The sequence below is a fragment of the Rhinopithecus bieti genome, unplaced genomic scaffold, assembly GCF_001698545.2.
Source record: "Rhinopithecus bieti isolate Rb0 unplaced genomic scaffold, ASM169854v2 scaffold_68553, whole genome shotgun sequence".
Lineage (NCBI taxonomy): Eukaryota > Metazoa > Chordata > Mammalia > Primates > Cercopithecidae > Rhinopithecus > Rhinopithecus bieti.
Genome location: NW_016826183.1, coordinates 1111878 through 1125176, shown reverse-complemented (window position 1 = coordinate 1125176; position 13299 = coordinate 1111878). Strand labels below are relative to the sequence as shown.

Here is a 13299-nt window from a genome sequence, read left to right as displayed (position 1 = left end):
AAAACAGCTTTGTGAAAGGAAAATAAATCTTGGGACCTCTGGATCACTAAGCCAAAGGAAAAAGCCAAGCTGGGAACTGCTTAGGGCAAACCTGCCTCCCATTCTATTCCTAAAATAGTAGCTACTAAGATTAAAAAGCGACATACCTCCCTCACAAGGAATTTCCCTGTGGACAAAAGACAGACAGAACTCAAAGTTGCCCTCTGGTCACTGAGGTAAATGCATATCTGATTGCCTCCTTTGGAAAGGCTAATCAGAAACTCAAAAGAATGCAGCCTTTTGTCTCTCACCTACCTAAGACCTGGAAGCTGTTTCCTTGCTTCTAGTTGTCCTGGCTTTCCTGGTGGAACCAATTTGATGTCTCATGTCTCCCTAAAAAGTATAAAACCAAACTGTGCCCTTGGGCCCATGTTGTCAGGACCTTCTGAGGCTGTGTCAGAGGCGTGTGTCTTTAACTTTGGCAAAATAAACTTCCTAAATTGACTGAGACCTGTCTGTCTCAGATATATGGTGTTCACAGCTTCAACAAGGTCTCTCATCTCACCTGCTCATCTAGCAATGTGACTTCTCACTTCTTCCACAGGGAGGACAGGTTATGTTCCCTCCCTGGGGATCTAAATGTGCCCTGGCTGTTGGGGGACTTCCCAGGCAAGGTCATAAGAGGTGGTGCTGCTTTCACCTGCTTCTCCTGAGCTCTGTGTTCTTGGCACCTGCCACCATCAGGAAGGAAGCTCCCAAATCCCAGGGACACACCCACGTGGAGGGGAAGTGTGGTCGCCAGCCCACAGCCCAGCTGAATGAGCCATTGTGAAAGTAGGTCCTTCAGCCTCCAGTGAAGCCACCTTGGCCCATGTGACACAGAGCAGAGAGAAGCTGTGAATGCCATGCACGGGCCACATTGCAGATTTGTGGGTAAAATGAAGGACTGAGGTTGTTCTAAGCCATTAAGTTTTGGCGTGGTTGGATATACAGCAATAGATGCCTGATGCGTGACAACTGATCTAATTCTGATAGTATTTAATACTTTTGTTATCTACTTTCATAAGGAAGATTGACCTATATTTTCTTGTATTGTCCTTGATGATTTTCATATAAAAGTTGTAACAGTCTTTCTAAATGAGCTGGGATGTTTCTTCTTTTTCTAGTCTCTGAAAGTATCTGGGTAAGTTTGAAATGATTTGTTCTTTAATGTTTGATTTTTAAAGAATTAGCGTAAAACACTGTCAGCGCTTATGTCTCCTCTATCTTTGAAAGAGATTTTTGCCTACTGGCCAGTTTATTGAAAGACTAGGAATGATTCTAATTGTTTATTTTTCTTAAGTTAATTTTTGGTAGTTTCCTAGAAAATTGTTTATATCTTCCAAGCTTTCAAAATTATGAACACATAGGTTTCACCCTCACTCATTTATAATACTGTATGCTTTTCTCTTTTAGCTCCTTTCTCTTCTTCTTCTCTGATGAGACTTGCCAAAAGTATATCTACTTGACTCATCTTTTCAACAATCAACTTTTCTTCATTTTTATCTTTCCAGCTTCTAATGCAGCTGGACAGAAAACTAATGCAATCGTCTTCATTTTCATCAGTGTGTCTTTGTCACTCCTTTTTCTGTATTTTTTGGTGCCTGTGATTTCCCTTTTGATTCTTTTGATTCCTATTCTTTGAGTTGAAACCCCAGTTTATTATTTCCAGGCTGTTTTCCCTCAAATTATTCCTTCAGGAGCAAAGCAGAAGTTTGACAAGGAATTCCTGTCATTTAATTCCAAATGTTTTATAATTTTCCTTTTAAATAGGATGTCCACGTAATATATCAAGCACGTTTGACAGTGAGTAGAAGAGTGCTATTAACAATCACATGACAACAGACGTAACTGGGTCTTGCCCATGCTCAGATGCATGTACACTCATGAATTATTTAGAGTGTGTTTTGATTTTCAAATATGTATGTATGTGTAGAAAATGAATAAATTCATAAATTTCTACTCTAATTAGATTGAGGTCAGAAAATCTGGTCTATGTGATAGAATTTGAGTTTGCTGAAACTTTCTTTGTGGTCTAGTGAATGGTCAAGTTTTTGTAAGTATTTCAAATATGCTTGGAAACAATCTATTCTACAAGGGTCAATCTATTCTACAAGATTTTTCACCGATCACAATTCTTAATATATTATTTAAATCTTCCATATTCTTCTATGCTTTTTGGCCTGCTTGATTTATTGTTTCCTGATAGAGGAAGTCCAAATCCCCTGTAATCATTACAGATTTTGAATATTTCCTCATATTTTGTCAATTTTTGTGCTAGATATTATGGGACTATGTTGTCAGTTTCTTATAGGTTAATAGTATTCCATCTTTAATGAGTCTTCTCTTTACCATTAAAAGCATCTTTTTTGGCCAGGGGCAGTGGCTCATACCTGTAATCCCAGCACTTTGGGAGGCCAAAGCGGGTGGATCACGAGGTCGGGTGATTGAGACCATCCTGACTAACACGGTGAAACCCCATCTCTACTAAAAATACAAAAAATTCGCCAGGCATGGTGGTGGGAGCCTGTAGTCGCAGCTACTCAGGAGGCTGAGGCAGGAGAATGGCCTGAACCCGGGAGGCGGAGCTTGCAGTGAGCCGAGATCGCACCACTGCACTTCAGCCTGGGCGACAGAGCGAGACTCCATCTCAAAAAAAAAAAAACAAAAATGAATAAATAAATTAATAAAAACATCATTTTAGTGTTTCTTTATTAATTTTTATATGCATTAACAACTTTCTTTTGGTAGCCTGCCATATATTATTCTATCCTACCTCTTTATTTTCAACCTGTCTATAAGTTTGTTTTTGGTGTGCCTTTGAAAAGCAACATAGCTAGATTAAAACAACAACAAAATGCTTCCAATTTGATTCTAATCTGGGTGTGGATCCTTTGAACAAACAGTTAAATCTGTTAACATTTACTGTGTTCACTAACGTTATGTTTTTAGTGGGGAAGACACATATGTAATGACAGGGAACGCAGTTCATGATACACTTTTACTTAATTTTATTTTTAATTAACAAATAATAATTGTCTATTTTTACATGGTACAGATGTCAGTGGCCTTTGACAAATGCCAGAGCAACTCTGTCTTGAATAGGAGCTGGGTAAAATAAGGCTGAAAACTACTGGGCTGCATTCCCAGATGGTTAGGCATTCTAAGTCACAAGATGAGATGGGAGGTCAGTACCAAATACAGGCCATAAAGACCTTGCTGATAAAACAGTCTGCCATAAAGAAGCCAGTCAAACCCCACCAAAACCAACATGGCAACGAGTTCTCACTGCTATACTCCCACTAGTTTACAAATGCCATGGCCTGTCAGGAAGTTACCCTATATGGTCTGAAGAGGGGAGGCATAAATAAGCCACCACTTGTTTAGCATACAATCAAGAAATAACCATAACAGTGTGCAACCAGTAGCCCTAGGGGGTTCCCCGGCCTATGGAGTAGACATTCTTTATTCCTTTATTTTACGAATGCACTTGCTTTTACTTTACTATATGGACTCACCCTGAATTCCTTCTTGCACAAGATCCAAGAACTCTCTCTTGGGGTCTGGATTGGGACCTCTTTCCGGAAACAGAGATATCTCTTTGACACAGTGATTTCAATTCCTTTGCATATTGTAAAATAAATTTTGGGGCTTCCAAATCACTAAGCTAAAGGGAAAAGTCATGCGGGAAAATGCTCAGGGACAACCTGCCTCCCATTTTATTCAAAGTGATCCCTTTGCTCACTGAGATAGGTGCATATTTGATTGCCTCCTTTGGAAAGGCAAATCAGAAACTCAAAATAATATAACTATTTGTCTTTCACCTACCAGTGACCTGGAAGCCCCCTCCCTGCTTTGACTTTTCCCACCTTTCTGGACAGAACCAATGTATACCTTACCTTACATATATTGATTTATGTCTCATGTTTCCCTAAAATGTATAAAACCAAGCTGTGCCCTGACCACCTTGGGCCCATGTCATCCAGACCTCCTGAGGCTGTGTCATGAGTATGCATCCTCAACTTTGGCAAAGTAAACTTTCTAAATTAACTGAGACCTGTCTCAGATATTCGGGGTTCACAGTATATACTCAGAAGTAGGACTGCTGGATCATATGGTAATTCTGTTTTTAGAGTTTTGGGAAACTTCCATACTATTTTCCATAAGGGCTGCACTAATTTACATTCCCATCAACAGTTTACAAGGGTTCCCTTTCCTGCACATTTTCACCAACACCCATTATCTTTGGTCTTTTTGATCATAGCCCTTCTAACAGTGTAAGGTGACATCTCATTATGCTTTTAATTTGTACTTCCCTGATGATATGTGAAGCTGAGCATTTTTGCTGGTCATTTTTATGTCTTCTTTTGAGAAGTATCTGTTCAGGTCCTTTGCCCATTTTAAATTTCTTCTTTTTTTTTTTTTTTTTGCTATTGAGTTGTGTGCCTTTAATTTTTGCACTTTATTTTGTGCATTTTATTTTCCATGCTTGTTCTGTATTTCTTTATTCCCTCCTTTTCTTGCCTTCTATTGAGTTTTGTTTTCTTTATTCCCTTCCTCCTCTCTACTAGTTTGGGAATTATATATACTAGCAAAGAGATACCCTTACGTTTTTAAAATAAATACTTACCAAAGTCTAAGTTTCATTAATTATCTATCTCTTTCTTACTTATGAAATTGAGAAAGGCTATTCACTCCATGTCGCTACCTCTCCCTAATAACTTTAAAAAATTTTTATTTGTCCAGTATTTTATTTCCACCTTTTTTTTTTTTTTGAGTCTTGCTGTTGCCCAGGCTGGAGTGCAGTGGTATGATCTCGGCTTACTGCAACCTCTGCCTCCTGAGTTCAAGCAATTCTCCTGTCTCAGCCTCCTGAGTAGCTGGGACTACAGGTGCACGCCACCACGTCCGACTAATTTTTGTATTTGTAGTAGAGACAGAGTTTCTCCCTATTGGTCAGGCTGGTCTCAAACTCCTCACCTCAGGTGATCCATCTGCCTTGGCCTTCCAAAGTTCTGGGATTACAGGCATGAGCCACTATGCCCAGCCTCCACTCGTTTTATAATTCCCTAAAGTTAATTGTTGTTAAATCAGGAGAGAAGTATTTTATGTAACATTTCTGTGTATCAGCCCAACCTATCATACCAACTGGAGTGCCCTGATTCCATAAGTTTGGCAAGACCCTTACCTTGTCTGGGTTTCCATTTCTGGTCACAGCTGACAGAGGCTCTGGAGATTCATCTAGAAAAGGAGCTCCCTCACTTTGCCTGTTTCTAGGCACTGAAAAGTACAGGCTACAAATACATTCAGTAAAAGAAGAAATCACTTGAGGAACTCAAACAGGCTGGAGAAGGTATCAGCTATCACAGGAGATCGGGCAGGAAAGTTTAGTTTCTTAAACATAAGAGTGAAATGATCTAAATTGAATTTCAGTGAGATGAACAGCAGTTTACTAAAAGCTTTGTGAAGCAGGGGAGGTTATTTTCAGAGACAGGGCAACCCCATAGGGTGCTGTTTGGTCAGAATTGGCCCGAGGAGGTGAGACCCTGACCTAGGAAGGGAGCAGGTGTCCGGGAAGCATGGTTAGCAGCAAGAGGTAGGGGAAGTGGCCGCCGATTACATAGAGGAAAGGAGGCACGCCGGCGCTGATTCGAAGAGTTCTGGTAGAGGGGCAGGGAGACTACCGTCATTGGTCCTTCATGCAAACTTTAGGATTTTCATCCATGTGTGTGTTGCTTGAAGATGCTGCATTGCACGAAGTCTTCAACTTCTCCCATGACCGAGACAGATCTGATGTGAGTGCAAGCAGTTAGTACTCGGCCCGATGCGCGCGGAAACCTCCTCCGAAATCCATACCGCATCCCGGAAAGCCCTCCCCGCCCCGCACTTAGGCCCCGCCCCCAACACGCCCGTCCCGCTAACCAGGCTCCGCCCCCAAGAGCTCGCCCGCGCGCCCCCAGAGGAAACGGAAGTCGTATCTGTCAGGACGGAAGCAGGAAGTGGGAGCGAAGGGCCACGCCTGCTGCGCAGCTGGCTTAGGGTCTGTCGGTGGGGGTCGCGCCGAGGCCATGGCGGAGAAGTTTGACCACCTAGAGGAGCACCTGGAGAAGTTCGTGGAGAACATTCGGCAGCTCGGCATCATAGTCAGTGACTTCCAGCCTAGCAGCCAGGCCGGGCTCAACCAGAAGCTGTGAGTGGCGGCCCGAGGTTGCCGGCGTCTCCCCAGGGCCTGGCCCGGCAGCGTGTGCTCGGGGAGCGGGCATCTAGGGAGCCAGAGCCGAGCCTGACCGCTGCTCCTGCCCCGCCAGCCCTCTGGTCTGGTCTCGGAGCCCGGGGCGCCTTTCCTGGCTGTGATCAGAGGGCGGGGCCCGCGCTGCCGCCTGTTGCCAACCGCCTGTTTCCCAGTTTGCGTTAGAGGAACCTCTTTGAGGCCCCTTTGGAGACGTAATCATGGCCATATGATATATTTTCCGTTTCCCTATGAAGTGAATCATGCTTTCTTTTCTAGCGTCTCCCCTCTCATGTGTAACCCCCTCCCAGCCTTTTCCTCCCGGAGCTCTTCTGGGAATTCAGTCCCTGTCCCTAGAAGGGAGGCAGGCTCCACAGTGAGTGCGCGCCCATTTAAGGCCTCAGAAGGTGAGGCTCCGAAGCCACCTGCTGCATAGGCCTGACAGTGGAGGAACTGGGGGGGAGGTGGTGCTGAGAAAAGTTGCAGACATTTATTATTATTATTTCTTGGCACCCGCCTTGTGCTGCTCATGGTGCTAGGCCCTGGGATGGAGAACAGGCAAATGCAAGTACGGCACTTTCGAGAAGGGCTTTCTGTGGGACGCGGACATAGAAAATGTTGCAGCCGAGGTTCCATACCCAGTACTATGGGAATAGCCAGGCCAGTCTGCCTGTGTAGGAAGGCTCCAGAGAGGAGAGGAAGCTAAACCAGACAGCATGGCTTTGTTTCCCTCAGACTTTCTGAGTATAGTCCGCTGCCCCATGTGTTTGCTGAAACCGCACACACAGTCATACGCAGTCAGGTAGTTGTTTTGGAGAGAAGGTTCATATTTTTCACCAGGTTCCTTCTCCATCCCCCTTACTGGAAATTTCTAGTTGAGAAGGAAAGTAACAAATACGTAAGGGTATTTTGTAACTGTAACTGTGTCCTAGGAATCCTGTAGCTAACCAAAGAGGTGAGAGCTGTGTGTAACCCGCACAGGTGTGAGTAGAACTTGTGTGGAGCCGCAGTTGGCTGGGTAGCTCTGTGGGTGGTGCTTATGCTGCCAAGTGAAATTAACCAGACGCCTGTGTTTCTGCCTTTCCCCCAGGAATTTTATCGTTACTGGCTTACAGGATATTGATAAGTGCAGACAGCAGCTTCATGATATTACTGTGCCGTTAGAAGTTTTTGAGTAAGTAACATTCTTGGTATTAGTCTTGGGTATAAATCTTGTTCAGTTGTGGTGTGGTATCGTGACTTCTTCATCACTGACATTTGAGTGCCTGCTGTGTGGTAGGCACAGCCTGGGTGCTGGGGATGTGCCAGTGGGAAAAAAATCGACAAAAATACCTGCCCTCATGGAAGCGTTCTAATGGGATTACAAAACTAAAAAAAGTATCTCCTTAATATTGTATTGTTGAAAAAAAGTTACATGTAAAAAAAACTTATTAAATATGTGGAAAGCATCATAGGTTCTCAAAGTCCTGCTTAGGCTGAAGAACAGCCACAAAACTTCCTTTTTTCCTTAAGAGGTGAAAATTCTTATGAGGGTTATATTGTACGTTTTTTAAAAATGGCAGCCAGAAGCAACCTGAAAAGCAGTCTTGTTTGATGTTCCCAAACTGCCCATGGAATGCTAGTTCTGAGAGAGGAAAATATCTGTTCTGTTGAAGGAGGAAAGAAGGGTTTTTATTCTAAGCGTGTTTGGGGAGGCTGCTCACTGTTTTCTGTGGGAGAGTTGTGTGCACCTATCTTAGTAATAGTCCTGAGAACACATACAGGAATAAGCTTTTAGGTTTTTGAAATCCAGGTTTTACCACATTGATTTGGTCACATCTTTGATTTCACACGTGAAGGAGCTGATAAGTAACTGCAATAAGTTGTTTACCTAGTAAGTGTCAGAGTTCAGACAAAACCCCCGGACTCATACTTTCTTGACCAGTGCAGAGCAGCCTCTCCTTGATGGTGCTGGCTTGGAACAGCAAGAACATCCTAGTATTTGTTGCAGCAAAACTGCAAATGTAAATCACTAGATTTCCTTGAGCCGTAAAGGGAAAGAGTTATGGTTGTTTTCCATCCCAAAAGGTCAGGTACAAGTTCTAGCTATAGTGCCTACAAAGACAGGCACAGAGGTAGTTTTCTTGGTCTCTGATCTTCTGTTCACCTGCTGATGACTTTGCCACATGTTCCTTACCTGTGCTCAGTGGGCACCACTGAGGTCTCTGACTTCAGGTGGGATGAAGGTCTTGCACCTGAGACAGCTCCAGACTCTTGGCTTTGGCTTTCTGAGTCCAGGAATACAGAGCGCCCTCTTTTGTGCTCTTCTGATTATGAGTGCAGGGGATGCATATAGTGACAAGTGGCAAGTAACTACTGTGTCTTCTGAAGCAGAACAAATGGAGACTGATGTGAACAGATTGCTTAAGGGCAGAGGGAAGTGCTAGGCACAGGTATGGATGAGATTGACCTGGGGTATCAGGAAGAGTATGCCAGTGAGCCCTAATACAGAGCAGATGCTGGGAGTTTAATCTGCAAATCGATGGTCGATGTCTACCCAATGTGGAAGGAATTCCCAGGTCCCAGTGGCCTTTGCAGCATGTACGTTTTCATATACACCAACTGTGTCTTTAGCTAAGATGAAAGGAGCTTGGCCCTTATCTCCAGGACTATGTGTGTGGGCAGGAGTGGGTTCACCCTTGGGTCTCCAAAGAACCAAGTCTGAGCAGGATGTCCATGGTGTTGAAGAAACGATCGTTAGCTGACACGGTTAACCTTATTCTGTGAGCCTGTCAGGTTTTTCTTGAGAAATGGATAGGTTTTGTTTAGAATTAACTGTAATTTTGCCACATTACATTATTTCAAAACAGTGAAATGAAATAGAATTTCCAGAACTTGTGATGTTTTATCTTTTGCTGTCTATCAAGGCTACTTTTATACCATTAGTAATAACTTAATGATATCTTTGTTCTGAAGTGATTATGTATTTTTGGCCTCAATTATAAAAAACGAAAGTAGAGTTAGTTTTCAGTTTTTGTTTTTTGTTTTTTAAATAATGAATGATTCAATTTAGTTGAATTGTAAGGATTTCTTTAGGGTACAGAAATAGGCAGGTGGCCTGCTCTTGGTAAAATATAGATATTGATCTAGGTAGTATGTTTAATTAAATCTTCAGGATACTGAACATAATGTCTGGGGGAAGTGTCAAAAATTCTAAGTAACAGTTTTATACTGTTTAGAAATAATTGGACAGAATGTCTCTGTTATATTTAAGTTACTTAGGTGTATTTAGTAAAGTGGTATATCAAGCCTCCTCTTCTTTTGAAAGCAGTGGAACGGTTTGTAAAATGATCTTGGGGCCGTCAGGGCTGGGGCTGTTGTGCTTGTAGTTCTCCTTTCCTTTTCCCTGAAGCTCCTCCACAGAGGAGGAGGGGCTTTGCCAAGCAGCGGGGCTGACCTAGAGTGGAGGCTGCATCGTAGCAGGGTCCTCCTGTGTCACCCAGGCCCAAACCCCTGGATCTCATTTAGTTTTTTCTTTTATCAAGAGTTGCCTTACCATACAAGCTGCTCTAAGGATCAAAAAGGTAATAAATTGCATGAACGAATTTTGAAAAGTGCAAATGCTAAACAAATGTAAAGTGGTAGGTATGGCTTGTGAAGCGTGCTTGGGTTTGTAAGTGATCATTACTTGATTTTATGAGCTGTTCATGTTATCAGAAGTAATGAAATCAGATTATCTGTACTTGTGTAAATGAGGGAATCTTAATTCCCCTGGTTCCTACACTCAGTTTTGACTAAACAAGGCCATGTGCAGTTATATATACCTGACCTTTTTCCCCCTATATCTTTCAGAAAGCTGTGAGAATAGGTGTCAGGCATGGGAATGCTAACTGAAATGTATCATGTTTCCAGATATATAGATCAAGGTCGAAACCCCCAGCTCTACACCAAAGAGTGCCTGGAGAGGGCTCTAGCTAAAAATGAGCAAGTTAAAGGCAAGATCGACACCATGAAGGTAAGACTCTAAGGAGTGTCAGAAATACACTGGGAAGAGATGCCTTCTCAGTGAAATGTGGTTAAGAGACTCATTTTTTTCCATACTTGCTAGAATATTGACTTTCATAACTTTACACATTGAGATTTCTGAATTGTGTAATAGGCAGCAAGTAAAATTAGATATCAGCTGTGTAATAGCATAAAAAGCATACACTAATCTTACTCTTAAGAAAATCCAGGGTAATTTTTGTGATTGCTAGTTCTCACTGGCTGTGATCATTTTCATTTTTTTAAGATGCACTTTTATTGCATTGATACTTTCTATTTCTGTAGTAATTCCTACTGTTGAAGGCTTTCTCTGTAGTCGTTGTTCTTTGGTTTAGAGGATTCTTGAATACTAATTTTTCTCTTTGTCCAGCTTCTGGCTTCCAAACTTCTTTTTACCATATCCACTGTCATGAAATTCTCCAGATCACTTAGTTTTTCTTTGCCTTGATGAGATATAGAGAACTGTCTGCACTTGGACATTAATGTATAATTTGTTCTTAAATTGACTCAAATGTAATTCAAATTGGTGTTTTGTTTATTTGGACTTAGCGGCCACTCATTTCTGTTGGCGCCGTGCGACTGTTGCCATGTGTGGCAGGGACCCCTGCCTGCCTCTCCTCCCGGCTCACACCATGTGCCCCTTCCTCCTCCCGGCCATCCACGCCGGCCTGGTTTTCGGTTCTGGAATACATCCAACCCTTTCATTTGTGTTCTTTTCTCCTGCCATTTTCTCCACCTGGAGCTCTTCCATGTTCTCTTTGCACAGGCGACTCTATCCTTCCAGTCTCAGATGATTTCAGCTCTTCAAAGAGGCCTTTGGGACCAGCCTTTTCTAAAGCTTCTTTCCTTGAGAATGCTGGTCAAGATTTACCCTTTAATTTTGCTTTTTCTGTTTGTTCTGTCTCCTCTATCAGCTGCTTGAGCTCCAGGATCACAGAGGACGTGAATGTGCTGTTCCCACTGATGCCTGTTGCCAGACTAGGACACATGTGCTCAGCCATGGCTAATGTGCGCAGGCAGGGATGGTCACACAGTGGCCTCTTGGCGCTCTGGCCAAGTGGAGGAGCAAGGGGAGGAGCTGTCAGAAGGAGACCTGTCTAGTCACAGGCAGGTCACAGGCCTTCCAGAATCCCATCCAGGCGATCCCCTCCTGGTGGTAAACAGCACACATCAGAAGTAGTGTTTTGTCATAGTTGTTCTTACGGTGCCCACAGCCTCATCTCTGTTTTGTCCATTTGGGATTGAGGAGTTGTTGAGTCCAGTGTCACCTTCAGAGCCTAGTGCACTCCTTATCAGTAGCAAGGGCCAATGGTTTTGATTGTTCTGTTTCACTTGGCAAAGCCGAGTGAGAATTATATTTGCCAGCAGAAGCGTCTCTCTCCATGTGAACACAGCCACTGGGCCACAAGGGACGTGGATTACAGTTCCAGCAGGCTCTTGTCACACTAGTGCCTTTGGGCAGTACAGAATCATGCTGCTGGTGGTGATGTCTGGGGCTGTGCAGTGTCGCTTCCTTTTGCATATGTCGCCATTGGTGTCATTTCCTCTCTGAGACCAGTGGAAGTCTCAGGTCAGTCCCGTGGCCCTGTATTGCTTAGTGGGCCATGTGTTTAAACTTCCAAAAGGCATATTTTAAATAGTTATTGGAGTGTTGATGTGAAGAGCTCCTTTGATAATGTATTTTCTTTGTAGAAATTTAAAAGCCTGTTGATTCAAGAACTTTCTAAAGTATTTCCGGAAGACATGGCTAAGTATCGAAGCATCCGGGGGGAGGATCACCTGCCTTCTTAACCAGCTCACCCTCCCTGTGTGAAGATCCCCCATGACTGCAATGCGGCGTGAGGCTGGGACTGCGAGCACTGACGCCACCTTTCTGCTGATGTGGGACTGGGTCCTGGGCACACCCCTCAGCCCCTCTGTCCTCATTGTTTGGCCTCATGGGACGGAGGGGCTGGAGGAGAGGCGGAACTGTGCCCCAGCTGTTCCAGCAGCTTGTCCGGTGTCAACTGGCTCTCAGAGTGCTGACCCCTCGTGACTGTGGGGATCATTCTCTCTGCGGGCAGATGAGGCGCAGGAAAATAGGCTTGGAAATGTTCGATATGATGGGTAAATTAAAAGTTTTACAACATTCTACCTAATATTTTTCTTTTAATGTACTCTTTCTGTTCTATTTTATTATGGTGTCAGAAAGCTAAAACGACTAGGAAAATTTTTTTAGAAAAGAAAATTGGTTTAATGTGGGAAAGTACTTAAATTGGTATTATATTTTACGTTTTCAAGTATAGTGCATAAAGAATGTTTTGAATGTAACTTTTTGTGGATTTCAATTAGACATGCGTACATTAAACTAAGTATGTGGCTTATTCCATGTAATTATTTTTGTAATATTTTTATAATATAGTACAATGTGTCTTGTAAACAGTTAATTATTACTTTCCCAGAGGGTTGGTAATATTCATAAGAAAATTTGTTCTCCAGGCATTTAGGAAGAAAAAGCTAAAGCAAAATGCTGAATTCCAGTTTTTTCTACAACCCCTTTCCTAGGGGCCATAGAACACCAATTTATTGATGCTCTCGAAAGGCGCCCTGCAGGGCTGTGTTTCAGCTTCAAAGTGTGCTTACAGATCCCGAGGGGCTTCTGTGAACCTGCAGGTTGGGATTCACAGGTCCGGTGGGCCTTGCAAACTGGATTTCTCATGAACTGCAGGTGGCGCTGTTTCTGTGACCTGTGGACCACCCTTGGAGTTGAGGCCCTAGTGAGGCCTGTGCGGAGGTTGGCCTGTAGACGCCTGTGTCCGAATGGTCTGGGCAGGCTTGTTTGTAAGGTAGGGCCCTACTTCAGACCTATTTAGCCGCAGGCTTTAGGATGGGCCCTAGAAATCTGCATTAGTCTCCTACGAATGATCCTGAACCAGCTTTGATCCTAGCCAGGGCTGCCAGAATAAAATACCACATTCTGGGTGGTTTTAACAACAAACATGTATTTTCCCACAGTTCTGGAGGCTGGAAGTACAAGCTCACAGTGCCTG

The 13299-nt window shown here is 43.3% G+C and overlaps 1 protein-coding gene across 1 annotated transcript; it reads left to right on the top strand.

Annotated features, from left to right (window-relative positions):
- Window positions 1-5981: 5981 nt before the first annotated feature.
- MED10 (mediator complex subunit 10) lies at window positions 5982-12633 on the top strand. Its single transcript, XM_017863348.1, has 4 exons — window positions 5982-6208; window positions 7338-7421; window positions 10139-10241; window positions 11963-12633. Exons 1-4 carry the CDS (start codon window positions 6087-6089, stop codon window positions 12059-12061), a joined length of 408 nt encoding a protein of 135 aa, XP_017718837.1. The 5' UTR covers window positions 5982-6086; the 3' UTR covers window positions 12062-12633.
- The last annotated feature ends 666 nt before the right edge of the window (window positions 12634-13299 follow it).

Coding starts and splice junctions, on each gene's coding strand:
- MED10 (XM_017863348.1), top strand. CDS start 6,087: ATGGCGGAGAAGTTTGACCACCTAGAGGAGCACCTGGAGAAGTTCGTG. Junction 6,209..7,337: donor GCCGGGCTCAACCAGAAGCT/GTGAGTGGCGGC, acceptor CCTTTCCCCCAG/GAATTTTATCGTTACTGGCT. Junction 7,422..10,138: donor GTGCCGTTAGAAGTTTTTGA/GTAAGTAACATT, acceptor TCATGTTTCCAG/ATATATAGATCAAGGTCGAA.